The 19,379-nt window shown below is 42.1% G+C and overlaps 2 protein-coding genes across 3 annotated transcripts; both read right to left on the bottom strand.

Moving 5' to 3' along the window:
* Positions 1–7,316: 7,316 nt before the first annotated feature.
* LOC122639538 (clathrin coat assembly protein AP180-like) lies at positions 7,317–9,221 on the bottom strand. The gene has a single exon (XM_043832404.1). The coding sequence runs from the start codon at positions 9,182–9,184 to the stop codon at positions 7,385–7,387; it is 1,800 nt and encodes a 599-aa protein (XP_043688339.1). The 5' UTR covers positions 9,185–9,221; the 3' UTR covers positions 7,317–7,384.
* A 6,402-nt stretch (positions 9,222–15,623) lies between these two features.
* Positions 15,624–17,684, bottom strand: LOC122641020 (glucan endo-1,3-beta-glucosidase 12-like). Of its 2 annotated transcripts, none has more exons than XM_043834332.1 (3): positions 17,571–17,678; positions 16,152–17,480; positions 15,624–15,674 (listed from the first exon to the last, which is right to left on the bottom strand). In XM_043834332.1, the coding sequence occupies exons 1-3, from the start codon at positions 17,662–17,664 to the stop codon at positions 15,637–15,639; spliced, it is 1,461 nt and encodes a 486-aa protein (XP_043690267.1). In that variant the 5' UTR covers positions 17,665–17,678; the 3' UTR covers positions 15,624–15,636. The 2 variants fall into 2 exon arrangements, with proteins under 2 accessions (XP_043690267.1, XP_043690266.1); XM_043834331.1 differs by lacking the exon at positions 15,624–15,674 and adding an exon at positions 16,012–16,042 and having other exon boundaries at positions 16,092–17,480; positions 17,571–17,684.
* Positions 17,685–19,379: the final 1,695 nt, after the last annotated feature.

The raw sequence follows: 19,379 nt of genomic DNA, 5'->3' as shown, positions 1-19,379 counted from the left end.
GTGAGGAATCTCTACATTATCTGTAACTGTAAGGAGATATTTCTCTTTTTTTTTTTCTTTTTTTTTAAAATTTGTTGCTGATTGATTTTGTGAATGAGAGTTGAGAGTTTTTATGTGTTTTCTATCAATTTGGTGTGATACTTCGATGTATAAACAAAAATCTAGTGGATCTCCATTCTCTGGTTCTTTAATTTTATTCTCTTTTGTTTCTTGGTAATGAAATTATGGAGAGTGGCACTAATCACTATTAAGAATTAAGAAAAGGAAATGTGATGATTGAAGAGTGACATTATAATTTTTTGATGTGAAAGTTACTGAATCAATCTTCAATGGAACCAATAATAAGGAATGGGTGATGTACCACATAACCCACACCACCACATAGATACTTCATACTTAGGCTCCAAGTTATAGTTGAAGGAGAAAAGCTCTTAAGTTTCTTATGCCTTTTTCTGGCTTACTCCAAAGATGGAGTGATGGGCACACTGAGTTCTCTTGTTTATATTGTTTGTTCCTTGGGCACTAACATCTTCTGAAAAAGAAGTTAGAGAGCTGAAGTCCACCCTTTCAAGAATCTGGCTGGATTCAGCTCAGCCGATTCTTGTATGGAAACTAGGGTTAGGGTCATGGTTTTAGGTATCGGTATTGGATTGGCCTTATTAGCCAGTCCATATCGGTACTGGCCATTTGGCCGTAACCAATACCAATTTTTTGATTAGGATCCCGATTCAATGTGTTTAAAACCTGGGTTTAGCTGGGCATTAAAATTGTAAATATAAAGGGAATGTGTTCGCTAGCTTGGGGGCCAGTCGGAGATCGTGCAAAAGCATAAGCAGAGGTGGAGTTTCCACCTTTCATAGGGGCAGGATGGTCATTTTGCCACATCACGTTTCTGTATACAGAATCCATGTAAGTAGTTGATGACTGTAAAATCAAACATTAGTTCCTACTACAAATAAACCTGATGGGTTAGTGCTTCGATTACAAACTGTAGGTAGGTGATGACTCTCTCAGCAGGAAACTTTGGTAGACATTAGAATGACATCCTTTTTCTTTGTCTGAAGGTATTATTAAACTGGGCAAGCTTCTAGGGACGAAAGCCAAAAGCTTAGTCCTTTCCTTATTAGAGTGTATTTGCTGGAATCAGGGCATATAATCGTGCTCTCTCGTGATGGGTTGGGCCCATATTGATCTGGTTGGAATGGAAAAAGAACGAAAAAGAAACCAAGGAAAAATGATGCAGTCTTTCTTCCTTTTCTCTCAAATTCATTTTCTAAGAAGTAATAATGGGGGGGGGGGGGGGGGTCATTCAGAAAACTTGGCCCAGTTCTTATTCTGGGGTCGATAGGGTCGATTTCTTGGCCGCCTTCTTCTGGGTCAATAAGATCATCAAAGTCGGGAGAGATCTCTGATGATGCTTTTGCGATGTTTATTTATCAGCTGAAGAACGGGCCTGAGCCATGGATGTAGTTCACTGTATCAGCACTGGTATCGATCGTCGTCAATCTGAACCCGGTACCTAAAACCAAGGTCAAACATAGCCCACTCCAATCCATAGGTCTCCTATTTGACCGTTCTTTTTCTTCTTACTCTTTATTAGGAGAAAATAATATTATATGTCTGATTATAGACATGATCATGACAGAATTATTATTACTAGTATTGTTATTGCTGTTGTTGACATGGATTCAAGAATCAGAATTGAATCGCATCAGACACGTTCTGCTCTCTGTAGGCTATGCTTGCTATACTTGAATGGTATACTACATTAGTTTTTAATTTCTGGGGGAAGAAGCGAGGGTGGTAGTTGAGGGCGAGTGGGAGTAAATTTACTGAAAGAAATCAAGAATGAGGAGGAAGCATCGGCGCAGTTGCAGGAAGACTGAGGAGGAAGAAGTGATTAAAGTAAGGGAGTTGGGTTGGAGGAGGGGTCAGGACTGAGAGAGAGAGAGACGGAACCAAACAGCGACATCACATGGGAAAGTGTAATATAGTGTTGGGGTGAAGAAACTAAGAGTTAGATACGGTGGTAGTGGTGGTGGGGTCTGACTATTATCTTTTGTGGTCCATTCCTCATCAGTCTTCACATGTCTCCGGTCTCCCCCCCCTCTCTCTCTCTCTCTCTCTGTCTCTCAAAGAAAAGTGCGCTACTTGGCTTTTCTGGCTTTTCTGGCTATATTTCCTGCGAAAACCTTCAGGAACCTGCACAAACAAGCTGTAAAGCGCTCTCTCTCTCTCAGATGTTTCCATTATTACCTTCATGGCTTCAATATCATTTTTTTTTTTTCACAACTTAACAGAGTTAGAATGACAGTTACGGCACGGAGTCATAGACTCATGGCTGCTTTTCTCCGTGTCTGACTGTTCCTGCGGCAATTAATGCCATTACTGAGTTTCAGAGGGAAGCATTCAATATTTCACTTGCAATTAAAGAAGTTGATTTCGTTCTTGTTTTAATCAGTGTTCTTTTGTTCCAACTGTGACAAGCAATAGGGATTGTGACATAGTAAGATTAGGTTATGTAATCCTACATTCCTGTTTCTCAACTCTCCATGGATCATGGTATGGGTATTGTAGGAAAATTATCCTCTTCAATTCCCTAAACCTGGCAGTGCGGCAATGTTAGGTGGAGATGCCGTCATGTGGCAACTTAGACATCCAATGGTCCAACTTCATTGTTTATGTTGAGCTATCCACCTGGCACTGCCGACCTGCGAAGCTTTAGGGAATTGGAGAAGATAATAATTCGGGTATAGTTTCGGTCATATCAGTAGCATCGATATATGATGTTGATACGATACTAATGTAGATCCGTCTATTGGCCAAAAAGTGGTGCCTTTTTAATTTACACCCAATATGGCTAGATATAAACCAAGATGGTCTGATCCATATCGTGCCAATATCAATATCTTGGGATGTCAATTGGTTGGTTTCGATCGGGTCTAATCAGTCCCCACTAATTTAAGGTCATGTACATTAACCACGTCATTTAGTCAATCGGTCCTCATAGGCTACATGGACATGTTTACTTTTGTTTGATTGGTTACTGGTTTGTAATTAGGCTCAAGTTAGTCGGGGCTTGAGAAGTTAATTGAATTATAATCGGTCATTAAATGGACCAATTGGATTATAAGTAGGCTTTAGACAGCCAATAAATCAAGCTGATCAAGCTATAAATGGGCTAATCAGGTTATAAATAGGCTATACAGGGTTGGTCTTGGTAAGTTACCGGTGCTGGTAGGTCGTGATTGGGGTCCCATTGGACTACAATCAAGCACTATGAATGTTCGAATAATAATTGGTCTAGGCCATCACTGAAACGTTTACTTACCGATTGATCAAGTTTTGAGCTTTAACTACTCGGTTCTAATAAGGCATACCGGTGCCGCTTGCGGAACAACTTTTAACATTCCCTATAATAGTATTGGTGGGCTGACTGATACCATCGCCGATACCGATATCTATAACCTTGGTTACCAGTTATGATAAAGTTTTGGTCGCATGCTTTGGATGAATCCCCAACTCCTCTTAATAAACCAACTACTCCAAAAATTAATATCTTGAAAATCTGCCTTTGGATTATTATTTTTCCTTAAGAATTTGTAAAAACACTTGAACAGATTGGTTGGGATTCAATAGGAGCCCAGTGTCAAAGGTGGAGTCATGAATGAATAGACAAGTCATAGGAGTTAGGACTGTTATACTCACTGCATCATAAAGGGCCGGTTCTGCAAATTCATGGTCATTGGATCATGTGCTGATTCAATGACCAAGTAATTAAGCCAAAAACCATGTGCTGATGTTATTGAAGAGGGACCCAGGGTTCAAAAACCTGGAATGGATCCGGTTCAAATGCTATTCACCACCCCCAAAACAAAAAAAAACAAAAAAAAACAAAAAAAAAAAAACAAACAAACAGATACCACTTGTTTGGAATATTTGCCCAATGTAAAACAATTTTTTAGATGTTTAATAGTCAAATTGCCACCTCATCATTCTCTATAGCACAAATAGATGTGTGAAGCAATTAACATTTTCTACTTTGTATAGAGTAGAAAACCTTTTGCCTTTATGTTATATATATATTTTTTTGGGATAATAGTGTCCCCATTAAACCAAGGGTCCATAATCGATCATGGCAGGTGGATGGAGTTAATATTCATTCCATTCCATTGGATTTTCATATTTAATTGCATAAGAAGTGAAATAATTAACGGATAGGAGAAGATTTTGTGGATCGAAATGCAATAATAAGGTTGTTCCATTGTGACCTAGGGGTTGTGGATTTGAGTTGGAAAAAAAAGCTTTTCCATGAAATTGAGGTAATTTTACATACATTATGATCTTCCTTAAACCTCGCAATGGCCAGAGTCTTCTACACACAAGATTTTGTACAATTGAGAAAGAAAATGATAGTCCATTGATCCTCCTCACCGATGGTGAACAAGGACAAACTTTTTTCTAAAGCAAAAGATGGAAAAAAAAAGGCAGTTACGTGACTGCCCTGAGGAGAACTCCAGTTGCACCATTTTGTCTTATAGGTCTATTTTCTCGTACTTGACTCAATGGTTGAATCGTTTTTGTATAGCAAGAGTCATTGGCTTAATCCTAAAGTATGTAAAATCGGCCAAAACCCTTACTTTTGCCAACAGGACAAAAATATGGACCCTCAGCAAGGAGTGAACTGAATCTCTCTCTCTCTCTCTCTCTCTCTCTCTCTGTTGTTGGTCCCTTGTATATGAATTGATATCCATCGAAATCATGATTCTAATATTGTATCGGTGTAATCTGCGATACATATCACTATTGTCGATACATTTGATATGGCCTGATCCGTTTCGTATCAATATTGATATTAACGATGATCGATACAACCATCACTACCGATACGTATAATCATGATTGAAATTACTCTTCTCCGTTTCGTATCAATATTGGTATTGACGACAACCATCACTACCGATACAAATAACCATGATTGAAATTACTCTTCTCCTTGAAACGTGTATGATACGGATATAAGGGATCCGTTCCCTTTAAAAGATTTTAAAAGATTTAAAGAAAAAAAAGAAGTCACAGTGTCACAACCTCACAGAGTCAGTCACGCTCACAAAGTCTGACCCACAAATGACAAAACAGATACCGGAAGGAAGGCTGGAGAGTGGAGAGTGGAGAGTGGTCTCTTGATTTGATGCAGTTTTTGAGTTAAAATATTTATTAGTTACCTCTTGAAGGGTCCTTTTCTCTCGAATGTGGAGAAGTCAAACCTTACGGGTGCTGCAGTTCAACAAGGGAAGGGAACTTTTTTCGGCTTTTCAGCGATGTGTCTGCTACCATTTGGTGGGTGGGTATTCTCGCTTTCACAAAGTCACAGCATCAACTCAAAAACCCAAAACTGGTTCCTAATTTACACTTGGAATATTGTGTAATCTATGTATGCATGGGATCTGATCTTTCAATTTTAGATTTTAATTCTTTCCTTGGGAAGTTGGACCCAACTTCGCAGTTCCAACTTCAAACTCAAAACAAAAGAAGGATCAACAAACAAAACTAAACACGGCAAAAGCCTGGATTTTCTTGCATGATATCTTCTAGTTAAGTGTTGCTCTTTAACCTAACACCTCCCACATAACAAATTAACATCTCTCTCTCTCTCTCTCTCTCTCTCTCTCATTTTCTGACCTGATATCTTCTAATTAAGTGGTGCTTCACCTAATACTTCCCACATAACAAATTAACAGCTCTCTCTCTCTCTAAACTTTCTCTTGCTGGGCAAGTCTACAAATTAGATGGATAGGCACACCTAATTGTATCATGTGGAAGGGTGATTCAACCATTTTAACCGTTGGATATAGAATGAATGGTTTGGATTGTCCACGTATAGAATTCTAGTTTTCAATTCAAATATTTATCGTCCCGTGTATGCCTGAAGCCTCCTTCAGTTAATGGATGAGCCTCTCTAATAGTCTCAAGGAACTATAACAAAAGAAAAAGAAATCAAAATTAATACAAAACAGCAAAATGTCATCTACAACAACCTTGGAAGCCCAATCGAGAGTAATAGTCGAGCCATGCAAAGCCATTGTAATAGGCAAGCAATCCGAAAAAACGAAGAGGCAAGGGAGTTGTAACCCATGGGCCAGCAAGATAACCCGAAGGTGACCTTGGAGTTTATCTATCCACAAATTAAATTTCAGCCCCATTCAACTTACCACTATGTTTGTTTAGTTGTGTTTGTCAATAGAAACTTGGCCCCAAGTCTTAAAGAGTTAGTCAAGTGATCACTCATGAGAACTTGGATTTTGAATGGGCAATGATCCATACCAATGAGTGGGTCACCAAGGAGTAAAGGTTTTTTCTTAGGGCCTAATTAAGGTTCATCTCTACATGGGCTGGATATATAATAGAAATCTGCTTTGAATGCGAGCCCACCACATCTAAGGTTTAGCTTGTTTGAAATGAACTGAGCTTGGCCATAATAATACTTCACTAAGGGAGCATCTCTTACAACCAAGGAGTTCTTATAGAAGACAGACATTCAACTTCAAAAAGGAGCTCCTAGGAAGTGTTTTTCAACCTTGGAATACTAATCCCTCCGTCTGCTCCTGAGCTTTGTCCATACTCACATCCTCATGAGTAGAGTTGTACATTGGGCTGGGCCAACAAATCACAACACTGTCAAGCCAGACCTTTGGTTCTTTGGGCCAAAGAGTGAACAGGATGTGCTTGGGCTTGGCCCTCGCCCAGGCGTAAGCGGGAACAAAGCCCCCTGCAAATGAAAATCATAACCCATATACGCACACTAATGCATCAGTTAGTGAGTTGGGTCTCATGGATTTTCATCCTCAAGTGCGGTGCATTGCCCAGTGTATCAGATGGTGATCACTGCACTTGGGAGGATAAAAATCCAGTGCACAAGTGAGGTGTACTGTCTAATGCGCTTTAAAGGTGCATAGGTAGTGCACCGCACTTGAGAGGATAAAATTGCATGATCTGTCTTTAAACGAGATAATCCGGCTATAAACAAACTATAAAGTATAAATGGGTGGTCCCAATTGGTTTTCTGTGTTGGTCGGAAAACACACGAATAATCATCGGTCTTGTCCTGGCACCGAACCATTTATTAACCGATGAGTCCGACTTTGCTTGAACCGGTTCGAATTGGGCCTACCAGTGTGGGCCAGCTTTTGATACCGCTAAGCCTAATGTATATCAAATTTATGCCCAAATTCCTCATTTATCATGGGCTGGCCTGAGTTGCTGGTCTTGGTGAAAATCAGCTAATGTGAGCTAATTTATAATCAAGTAAAGGCTAAAGAATTTCCATTTTCTTTTTCTGAATTCTGTAAAAAATATGAATTAATATTGGGGTTCTGGGATTCAATCAAGTTATATTTACATGCCTAGCTATAATTTCGTTTTGGTTTTGCAACCACAACTGCTGTTCACGTAGCAGTTGCTGTTGTTGATTGGTGGAAGTATCCAAGATTTGATCCGTTTGAGAAGGAAATGGTGCGAAAGGATCATCTTCTACGTTCCAGTTTGATGCCATGAGGTCTTCGGATTTCTGCGCACTGAATTTTGGGGTTGCCTGAAACGTTGGGAGGGAAGAAAATGTATCGGAGACGACGACGACGGGAACAATTGCTGTTTGTGCAGAGGCAATGGTGGATGTCTCATCAATCCCACTAGTGTCCTGGAGGAATGGGTTGTAGGTGGGTTGTTGGAGCTGGACTACTGGGGCCTGATTGCTGTAAAGGCTATCCAGAAACGAGGGTTCGAAGCCAGAATCTGCTTGGGAAGACGATGGCATGGACATGTCACTCGCAGTCTCCGCCAGCACGAGCTCCCACCCTTCTCTTCCTCCGCCGCCGTGGCCTGCAGTTTCTACAGACACCGGTGTCTGCTGATCATCATCATCGTCGAAGAATAATAGGTCCATCTCCATTGAAGCCGTCCCAGTTTGATTCGGATTCACATTCAAATTCGTCAAATCTTCAATTTGGGAAAATTTCTCAAATTGGTGTTGACCCATGGAGATGGATGGGCTTGTTACTGCGTCAGTCACGCAGATCAGGTCCTCTAGCGAGGCGCGTCGGTTGTGAGTCTCGGATCCTTCATCGGATTGTTGGTCAACATTTTCGAGCCGTCCAGAAGTCGATGCAGAGCAGTCAGGTGGTGGTGGTGAAGGCGAAGGGAGAAGCAAGTAGGCGGCAGGCTGGAGCGGTGGCCTCGGAGCCCCAGTAGGGAAAGATGCTTGATCTTTGAGGAATTCTTTAAGCGTGTCTATGAGCTCATCGGAGATCTTCTGGACGCTCGGATACTCCGACGAGCGTCCCACACCGATATTCTTGCACAAGGTGTAAAACCCACACAATTCGTCGAATTGCTTCGAGGCCTTAACGCAGGACTGAAACGCGTCGGAACAGGATTGATATTGGAGGTGAAAGAAGCTATCGAGGAGAAGAGCGAGGCCGTCGGAGATGTCACGGTAGAGATCGAAGCTCTCCCTGACAATGGAGTAGAGAGAGATCTGCACAAGACGGTTGCATTTGGCGGCACCGGTTGGCCTGGTAGCGATTGCCCGATCGAGCAAGCACTGCCAGTGGTTGATACGATCCAGCAAAACAGGGGGCTTCATGTCGCACACGGACTCGTTCCTGCGATGGTTTCTGTGTTTATTGTTCTGTTCCTTATAGACAGCCCTGCGCTGGAGCTTGCCCGTAAGGAAGCCCTCGAGACGTTTATCCAGATAGAGTGCGAAGGTGCGAACGAAGGCGGTGAAGTCCCAAGGGCTTGAGTTAGAATCGTCACGGAAGCTGGAGAGGTTTAGGATCTTGGCACCTCGTTTCATGGCAAGGAGGACTTCGCGTGGGAAGTGAGGGTCTCCGTCTTGGAAGATGCGGAGGACGAGCATTAGGGATTTGAGTGCCACTATCCATTTGCGCGTGCGGCCAATGCGCTTAGCGATGGCCTGCGCACAAGCAGCTGCGTAGTGCTTGGAAGAGGAGATGTAGAGGAGAATCTCGTTCACATACTTCTCTTCGATTGGCACGGCGTCATGAGTTGTGGCCTTGAGAATTGCGATTTCCAGATTCGAGGAGTTGTTTTTGGCTACCAGGGCAAGTCCGATGCTCGTCTGATCCTTCACTGCTCCTATTGCCTTCCTCAGCTTGCTTGACATTGTTATTACTGTTAATCAATTCCTCGTCTTCTCGCTTCCGTCCTCTCTGTTTTCCAATCTCTCAGGTACCAACAAAACTTGCAGAGACAGATTAAATTAACGAACAAGATTTTAATGGAAACTGATAAGTAGAGAAAGCGGAGAGGAAGAAAGTGGCAAGAGTTTCAGACCCACTTACGCCACCACCTCTTCTCCTTCCTTCCTTGTTGCGCAAAGAGGAATTCAAGCTTTAATTAACCCTTTAACCCCAGGGTCTTCTCCTTCCTTCCTTGGCTTTTGAGTCTGAGAGAAACCTTTCGAGTCCTATTGATATGGGTTAAGCAAGCGAAATGGGAGGAAGAGGAGGTTAGAGGTTTAGAGTTGGGAATGGAGAGAAGGAAGAAGGAGCACCTCCTTCGTGAAATTTTGATTTCAAGCCCTTCATTGAAGCTCTGAAAGAGAGTGGTTTTCGAATGGGTGGCAGAGATAGACGTTGAGAGTTTACCTTTAAAAAAACCCCAAAAACAAAAAACCAGAGATAGACATGACTCTCTCCAGTACAATGGACGTGACGAGGACTCACAAATCTGTTGACCTCTTCTTATTTCCTTATTTTGGAATCGTCAACGGTTCAGCAGTTGATGTGGGCCACATATTTCGCACCTAACTTTTCATTCGTCAACGTGTTAGAATTTCCATGACCCTGTACATGAAATCGTGCCAATTAGGGTCGTGGCCCGGTTCAGGTTTAACTCCAAGTTGTTCCAGTACCACGAATTTTAGTGAGGGGTAGAGGTGTCAATCCGTTGGTTTGGTCCAAATTTCGATTGGGATGACCAGTTTTGGCTAGAACCAATCATTTTTCAATCAGTTCGATTGGTTCAGGTTGGAAGGAGATATTAAATACAGGTCCTATTTTGAATGGAGTTTACCGTATGAACCCGAATTCTTGATCACTCATCAAACTGGTTCAACTCCCCGTGGCAGCAATCAGAAATTCAGAATCAGATGGATAAGAGGACCCGGCCCAAATCTTTAAGATTCCAGGTTGGCCAAGAATATGAACCATTCTTAATTCATTAGAGGTTAGAGCTGAGGAGAGAAACGTGCAACCAATGATAGAAAAACTTTTCTAACACGCACGAATTGTGGAAACCGAAATGTGGGTGTTTTTGTCCCCCGCCAAATTTTGTTTCAAATACGTGATTCCATTACTTTTTTTTTGGTAAAATGATTCCATTACTTGGAAAAGGTAAAATAGATGTACAAAGGGGTAAGGGCCAATGACCTGGCATAGGAGGAAAAAGCCCAAGAACCCAAAAGCCCAAGAACCCAAGACCAAGAAGCACTCTTGAACCAATACCTCATAACAAATAACAGGTGACAACGGAAAGCAAAGGCCAAAAAGTCCGACAGGTGTTGTGCGCTAACATGTGAGTTTGAAGACAATGACAAAAAGGCCACTGTTCCACAATGCGAAGCCCAGACCTTTATCCTCTGAGGTTCGTTGATCGATACGATTGTGTGGTTCCTCTCATAGGGGGGCTGAAATGATCATTCCACCCCCTGACCGAATACATTGCCTGGGTGGGATCCACTCCCCTTTTATTAGAGGCACTAGGGAACCGTACCGGGCATGGGAACCGTTGGTGATAAAAATTCCTCCCTCAGGCATCCATCTCAAGCATGGCTTGAATGTCAGGAAAAGTCTTGTCTCCCCGCCTGCCCGCCCCCCCTCCCCCCCAAAAAAAAATAGTTTCAAAAAATTAGCGCTACAACAGGGTCGGATTGGGCTAGGCTTTTTAAACCCTAATCCAATTCTGAGTCTCATTAGTTGGGCTCTAGCCCAGGTCCGGCCCTAACTCAGATCTGAAAAATCCAACCCTTACCCGCCCTGAGTCTGCACATGGCTGAAAATTTCTAATCTTGAGTCATAACCAGGCTGGGCCAAGGATGAGGCCTTGGGCTGAGCCCGAACCAACCCAGTCCAACCCTATCTTCTTCTTTTCGGCCTGACCTAGTCCCTACATCTCCCTCAAGGCCATGGTATCTTTTAGCCTAGGCAATGTTTAGGCTCAGGGCAGGCTCAAGTCGAGTGGGCCAAACTTGCACCCCTATTGCAAAGTAAATTCAAAAAAGCTTTCTTGACTCATACAACCAATCCATATGGATATCCATCTCCAGCTGACATGTGTCGAATAATACAATGCTGGTACCTTGAACCATTTTATGAAGAGAGCATGTCACCTAATTGGTTGGGTTCTCTATATTTTAACCTAGGGTATACCCTCCTCCGACTATTAAAGAGCAAGAAAGTATTGAACAAGGTCTAAACACTAAGAAATAAGTATAATCATCCTAGAAACGATTGAAATTGGTCTGGAATTGATCGGATTCGGCCAAAATAAGCTCAATTCCAGTTCCAGATGATCCATGTTTATAGGGTTGAATTTGATATACATTTTAGATCGATTTCGTATTCTCAGACAATAGAAACAACTATTTTTTATCATTTGAGAATGCAAAATCGACTTAGAATTGATGGATCCAAATCAGCTGGATTTGAGTTTAATAACATTGGCCCAAGCAAATGAAGCAATGTGTGTGTCCTAGAGCATGCTCTTAGATTCAAATAAGGTTGTTTATAAGTAAGAAAATCCCAATAATAGAAGTAAAGCGGACTACATTCCATGTGACCAGCACCCATCTTTCTCTATGTAAGAGCTGAATCTGAACGAGGCAGGCAAGAAGAATCTTTGCAGCAAAAGAGAGAGAGATATAGAATCTCCGACATTTAAGGTCCCTCTCCCCCCCCCCCCCTCCCTCCCTCCTTCCTTCCTTCAGTCCACTTCCTTCTTTTCTTAAAATTTTGGGGTTTACTTTATGGTGGTGATCTTAAATTTTTAAAAGTGTTTTCAACATAGGAGCAGATCTAATAAAGTTGGAAGATTCAAGAAAGAAAAGGAGAATCTTGTTTAATTAATAATATCCATTCTGTACAGCTCGAGAATGTTTTGCCTTCCTGAATGGTACAACTATGATCCTCGCACATGAGAAACAGTGGAAGGGTTTCCAAGTTGCAGCAGCTCTTTCCTTTTTTTATTTGCATTCTTAATTTTATCTTAGAAAGAGGGAAACACCATAGATGATGATCCTTGTTTGCTTCAGAATAGAAAAATGGGTAAAGGATCTAAACTTGGCATGTAATGGCATTTCTCACGCTAGGTCAGTGGACCCACGAAAGGGTACCACAAGATTCGAGTAAATAGAAATTCACATGCTCAAGAAAGAGAGATTGAGAGTGCACAAACAGGGTGTGATTACATGAGTGGATGGCCTTCAGTGGAAAGAAGAAAGGCTGAGGAGAGAGGACTAAAATGGAGGGGGGTGAATGTTCACGTACGTGAATGACTCACAGCCGTTCAGATGGAACATTAATATTTCCACAGAATAGATTCCATCTGAATGGCTGTGAGTTGTTCACGTACGTGAACATTCCCTGCACTCACTAAAATGAGCAATCTGTGACTGTTGGATTCGTGGATTTTAAGTTTTAACATTGTTGGTTGATACGTCATAAAACCAGCACCCAATAGGGTTCTGACATGTGTAACCCCATGTGAACGAGAAAGGTGCATGCTCGCGATCAGGTTGTCCGACCGAGGACGCGGCGAGGAAGAACCGACTTGGAGTAGATAGCAACCCGATCTTGAGAGTAGTCGATCACTGAGGACGAGGTGATGAAAAATCGACTTGGAGAAGATAGCGACCTGATCCTAAGAGGGGCCGACCTCACCCCGACGTCAAATCCGAGTAAGGCGATGGAATCATGCCCCAAAAATAGCGCAAAATGGCCCTAACGGCCCTAAACCAGCACACTAATCTAGCCTGACGTGGCATGATGAGTTGGAAAGCTTATCCCTAGCCCTGAAAAGGCTTCTAATCGCCTAAACTCATGCCGGGAGGATTCCTTTTCCTATTAAGTCACGTCACTACCTGCAGGACTCTCAATCACCTATAAATAACTGGGTAACCTCCTTCTATGATCATCTGATTTCAATTACTATCATCTGTTGCTAGAGAGTTTTGACTTAGGCATTGGAACGACCAAACCGATTCGGCCCGATCTTTTATTGTTGTCTTCTTCTTTGCAAGAACAACATGCTCCCCCCAATTCTTGACGCAATATTGGTATTGGGGGATTTGTATCGGTCTAGGTTGATATCGAAACTGACACGTATCAATTATATCGGATAATTTTACCTCATTGGTGTCACCCGCTAGTTTACTATACACGGGTGGTGTGCCTATTCCTCTCCCAGGTATTAAAACCATGACTGGATTGACACTCCCATGATTTATGGTATTAGAGACGAATTGGATTGGAATTAGAGTCGAATTGGATTAACACTTCCATGATTTAAGTGTAAGTTAACAACTTAACACTATTTTGCCACTTTAGCTAATCATAGGGGAGATTTTATTTCATGTGAAATTAATGATGATAGGGGGATCCATTTGCTTAGATAACAATAATAAAAGAGAGTGTTAAAGTGTTAATTTACAACTCATACAAGTGTTGTGGTGGCGTAGGTTTGCATTAGAGGTCCTATATTATTACATGGTTTAGTGGTTTGAAAGGTAAAGAGACCCTATTTTAACTTTAAGATTCCAGTTTGGACCTTTGTGGACCAAACCCTTGATTGGATAAATTGTCTCTTTTTTTCTGAAAAAAAAAATGTATCCAAATGAGACGTTTCATCACGATCATCAATTTCACTATCAATAAGCTGCACTTTGCGCTTTAGTTAGTAAGAATCTAATAAAATTGGGCCAAATTATAGTGGTCATCACAGATGGAGTTTTAATTCCTTACAGCTTTCAGCTTTCAGCTTTCAGCTTTCGGCTCAACGGAATCCAAGAAGAAACAAAAACCACCATCACCATCTCAACCTCTCTACCTACCTATTTCAGGTAGAAAATATTTGAACTGAAGCCTTTGTAATTAATAGATGGGTGAACATATTTGAGAGAAAAAAAAAAAAAACTTTGTCCAGGAATATGGCCTACACTAGTAATTTCGTGAGTTTTTCTTGGTTCATATGAAAAGACATTTTTGCCCCCCTTACTCCCGATTGAAATTGATTTTGTTCCAAAATCTAGATTTGTAAAAATGAAAACATCATTATCTATTGACACCACCCCAACCCATCTCACACCGTCCATGGGGTATAGGGATGGCAGGGTTGGATTCTTATCATTGTTTCAGAAACTTCCCTTTGCACATGGAACTTCATTCTTTGGCATAATGGCACTTGCACCTCCATTCATAACGGTATTTGCAACTAGGTTTATAAGTTTGTTTTAAGAAATCAGGCTGCGTGGCCTGCATCGAGGGTCATTAAGAGAACGTGTGGGAGCATCTATTAGGAGTGAGATTTTTCATCAACATGTGCCTTCTTTTTCCCTAATACTACATTCTTTCCTCTCGAATTCAAACGGGGCTACTATGTGGTGTGATAAGGCGTCCAATACACATTAGATGGCCCATCCAATGACTGTGTGTTGGGTTGCGTGCCCAAACCTGTTGCACCACAAAGGATCAGAGTCCCCGGAGTCCACCCACTCTCCCAAAAAAACCCAAAAAAAAATGAAGTATGTTAAGTGCTAATTTGCAATTAATACAAGTATTGTGTTCAAGGATTAAAAAGTAAAAACCCGGTATTGAGATCCCCGAATCAGTCGATCCCTTTTTAAGACACTAGATTCGTTGGTTTCAAAGACAAAGAGAGCATATTTTACTTGAAAATTCAAGTTTGGGCCTTCGCCCCCTTTGGGGACCAAATCATGGATTGTATGTATACTAGTCTTTTTTTAATTTAGGATACTTGAAATTAAGTTTGTTTAATTGCCCTTACTACAATTTAAGACGTCTAATCAATTTCATTATCATTAAGCTGCACTTTGCAGTTTGCAGTTTATTAGTTAGAAAATAATAGAAATGGGCCAAAATATTTAGGGGGGTGGGGGGTTATGGGTCGTTTGTCCCAACTTCCAACTCCCAAGTCGGTAGGTAGACACAGGAGTTTTAATGGTTAGCAACACTTTTGGCTCAACGAAATCCAACAAGAAATAACAACCCCCCCCCCCCCCCACCATCCCCATTTCAGCGAAAACTTCTCTTTCTCACCTCAATAAAGACATAAATACATTAATGAAATAGACACAAATTAATTGATAATCTATGACGAGTAAATAAGAGTTTTTTTTTTAATTACAAAAGAAGGAATTTGGAAAGGAATACAGTAGTGTAACTATTAAGACTACAAATGCAGTCAAATAAAATGTTTTAAGTAATTTATCTCCTACCAATAAATAAAACAAAGGTATCCCCAATTCTGCAAAAAAACAAACATTACAGGAAAAGAACTCATCTTCTCCCTCCATCTGCCTTCCTCCCTCCATCGTTCCTTTTAGTTACTCGTAGTGGTGAACTCGCATTTCCCAAACTCTGCAAGAAAAATTAAAATAAATTATCATCTAGTTGCAGGTGAAAGTTATGTAAAAACCCAATCCATAAAATAAGTGTGAAAACAAAACTCAAATCCTCGGAATTCGGAACTAGACTGGAAAACCCTTTTGCTTGGTTCAAGGTTTGAATGTTATCTCCCCCTACCCAGTCTTCTCCCACTGTGACAAGACACCACTTTGAGAAACAATGTCTGTCTCCCACGCTAATCTCACTGTGAAAGTGAAAAGTGGAAAGTGAAAAAAGAGGGAAAGTGGGAAACCCTGCCCAGTCCCCATCGCGGCCGCCTGCAACTAATCTCTTTGCTCTGGGTCACACTCATCAGTCATCATCACTGATCAATGTTCATGAACGAAGGTCGAGCAAAACCAGAATCCTACTACCAGGGCCTAACATGTGCACAGTGGGTTGTGTTTGTTAAGGATAAATAAAATGAATGAGAAGGGGAAGAAGACGCACTGGGAGGTTGGGTAACGACATAAGCGGCTCCTTGGAAATCACAGGTTCCCATTCGTCTCCCATTCTTCTGATAGTAGCTGTTGAATGCGAACGATGCGTGTGCCTCCACTGTATTGGGATCGTAACAAAGCCCACTCGGCTGTATCTGGCTACAATCCGCCCCTCCTTCACCGCACGCATAATCCAACGCCGCCTGCAACCTCTGATTCCCTGCTTTCCCATTCGCCACACACCACGTCTGCCCCGACGAGCTAGTCGATACGGTGCCGCCGCTTCCTCCACTGCCCTTCACGGGGTTGGTCACTTGGCTCTTCCCTCCGCCGCTAACCGGACCCTGCTGTGTCACCTCCGCCATCGTCAATGGTATGTCGTACACCTTTTCTTCGGTTGGGTAGAAAAGCCCGTAGTTCCTCTCGGAGGTCGGACCGGGTTTGTTGTTCTCATTGAACAGCGCAAACAAGAACACCTCTATCTCCGCCTTGGGTCTCAACGGAGTTCCTCCCCCTGTGAGTATCCTCCGCACGAGGTTGCCGTTGTAGGCAGCTGCATTTTCCTCGCCCGCACCCGTTTCTGTCTCGTCTCCCTTGGACGGCCATCCGGTCTCCGTCACCGTTAACTCGATATTGTCGTACTTCAAAGCCGACATTGCCGCAAACACCGCATCGATTTGTGCGTCAAAGAGACTGTAATAACGTAATCCATTGCCGGAGTCAACTACGCCGGAGTTATTCCTGAAAAGAGCGTAATCCAGGGAGATAACGTCGGCGTTGGCCGAGTAAGCGAAGAAAGGGTAAGCATTCACCATAAGGTACGACCCGGTCTCCCGCAGAAATTCCAGCATGGGTTTGATTACGGGTTCGATTAGCTCCTGTTTGAAGGATCCCGCAGAAGACGGGTATGAGTTCTGTAGAGCACTGAGGGCTATGGGTGACGACACCTTAATCGAAGAATCGAGTTTGAATTTGACGAGCGCGGCCTGGATGTTGCGCATGGCTGGGACAAGGTAATTGGTTGTGTTGTTGGGGTCAACAAACACTTCGTTGCCGACGGCAATGGCATAGATTTGGGTGGATGGATGGTAAGCAACGATGTTCTTCTGGACCCAATTGTTGGCGAAGGATGAAGTCTTCGAGGCCAAGTAGAGCTGCTCGTTTGGTAAGTCGACGACAACCTTGATGCCTGAACCAGCAAGAGCCTTGAGTACGGTAGGGTCAGTATCGTAGAGCTTGACCTTCTCCAGACCTTGAGACTTGAGGAGCTGAACCACCTTTGGCGCTGGAGGAAGGTTGTTCGCTATTCGGCCGTAGTTAACTCCGATGGAACCCGCATCTGTAAATTTAAACGTTAAAAACAAACAGAAACATTACAAAGAGAGAGAGAGAGAGAGTATTAAAGGAAAATGAAGAAGAGCTTGCTTACCTGCAGCAAATGCGAAGATGAAGAGAAGTAAGAGGAAACAAGGAAAGGTAAGACGTTCCATGCTCTGATTGTGAGAGAAACAGAGAGTGAGCATGAGAAGGAGAATATGGAAAACGGAAGCTTTCTTTCTTCTGTAATTACTGATATTTATAGACTGCTTCCTTCCCCTTTGAGATGAGAAGTTTGTGGGGGAACTGGCAAACAGAGATTCGGACTCCTCAACGTGGACGTGGGGAGAGTGGAGAGAGAGTATGGCACACGGAGTAGGATAAATTTCCGGGATAGAGGGGTCTAAAAAAAAGCGGAGCTCGAGTGGAGAACAAATATGACAGATGTACGGGATCCGTTATAACCGTTGATAACACCGTCATGACATTTTATTTTATTTTATTTTTGAGACATAAAAAATTGAGAAACCAATTTTATTGACGACCGTTATAACAGTGACTGACATGGGTGGTGGGGGCCGTGGGGCTAAGCCTAATCCCTTTCTTTTTTAGTCATTTTGAACGTTGCGGCCGAAAAAACAAACAAAAAATGTTGCGGCCACCACCAACTTGACCGTTTTAATACTCCTTACGTACAAATCATGTCTGCTTCATATTTTAGCTCAATATTAGGAATCCTACCCGTACACGTGTCATGCCCAACCAAAGATTCCTTTGGGGGGTGGGGTTGGTTGTGTTAAGGGAGTCTTAGAAAAAAAAGCTCAAAATAGGTTATCAAACCTAAGACAAGTTAATAACCAAAGATCATGAATTCTTTGTTTTTTTTTTTTGGGGTTTTGGTAGAAACCAAGGATCATGAATTCATATCCTAAGTGGTGACAACACGTATACGATGATTTATAATAGAAAGTGGATGGACGGAGGAGATGGATCTGCGTGTTATTACTTTAAATAAATACTTCGTTTGCATTTTAGTCGTAAGTATTGGTAAATTAGTGGGTGAGGTTCGGTGAAAATGTGTACCCATATCTCAAATGTCTATAACGTTGAAGAGCTATTATGTGTTTGTCTTTTTTTCCACAAGCAAATGTGTAACGTAGAAGAGCAATAAGTAAGTGACAGCTGTCTTTTGTGGTTTTATGACAATTGTAGGGTTCCTAATGCGGCTTCTATTTCTTGTGAAAAGAATTTGGATTTGGATTTTGGCATCGGGTATGGTATCTTTAACCCATTTCTGCAGTTTTGTTTGAAGATCCGGATCCTCTCCGACTCTTTGGGCATTCAATTCCTCTTCAACTACCCATCCAACGATTGAAAAAATTTGAACACACTTCCTAACACCTGCAAACATAAAAGGATGCGTGTTTAAATCTTGGCGAAATTGCCTAGATCTACCAAGTAAAAGTAAAATTTACAAAAATGGTGGTTATCAATTATGTTTTACATTTACAAGTAAGATTTTGAAAAGATTTACTAAATCTCCATACGAGTAAAAAACACTTAAGGAATAACCTAAAATACCCCTAACATCATTCTCTCCTTCTATCTTCTTCTTCTTCGTCTTCTTCGAGGGAATGCCTTCGCAACCACTCCCTTCTCCTTCAAGCATATGCTGGCAACGTTTGTCATCTCTCTCTCTCTCTCTCTCTCTCTCTCTCTCTCTCTCTCTCTCTCTCTCTTTCACACACACACACACACACTCTCTCTCTCTCTCTCTTTCACACACACACACACACACACGAGAGGTTTCTCTTTAGAAACGGAAGAGAGCCTATCCGGTCCCAGTAAATTTATTGTTAGTTTTGGTGCGGACTGAATGCTCTCTGTTGCTACTGGTTTTGTCTGGATCTATTCGACTAGC

The sequence above is a fragment of the Telopea speciosissima genome, chromosome 9 (genome assembly GCF_018873765.1).
Source record: "Telopea speciosissima isolate NSW1024214 ecotype Mountain lineage chromosome 9, Tspe_v1, whole genome shotgun sequence".
In the NCBI taxonomy this organism is placed as follows: domain Eukaryota; kingdom Viridiplantae; phylum Streptophyta; class Magnoliopsida; order Proteales; family Proteaceae; genus Telopea; species Telopea speciosissima.
The sequence above is the reverse complement of the archived record's forward strand: the minus strand, read 5'-3'. Positions and strand labels throughout refer to the sequence as shown.

What these genes read in the sequence shown, in the direction of transcription:
- LOC122641020 (XM_043834331.1), bottom strand. Translation starts at nt 17,664, where the DNA reads ATGCTCACTCTCTGTTTCTCTCACAATCAGAGCATGGAACGTCTTACC. An exon ending in CATCTTCGCATTTGCTGCAG is followed by an intron (nt 17,481 to 17,570) that starts GTAAGCAAGCTC and finishes TTAAATTTACAG; the next exon opens with ATGCGGGTTCCATCGGAGTT.
- LOC122639538 (XM_043832404.1), bottom strand. Translation starts at nt 9,184, where the DNA reads ATGTCAAGCAAGCTGAGGAAGGCAATAGGAGCAGTGAAGGATCAGACG.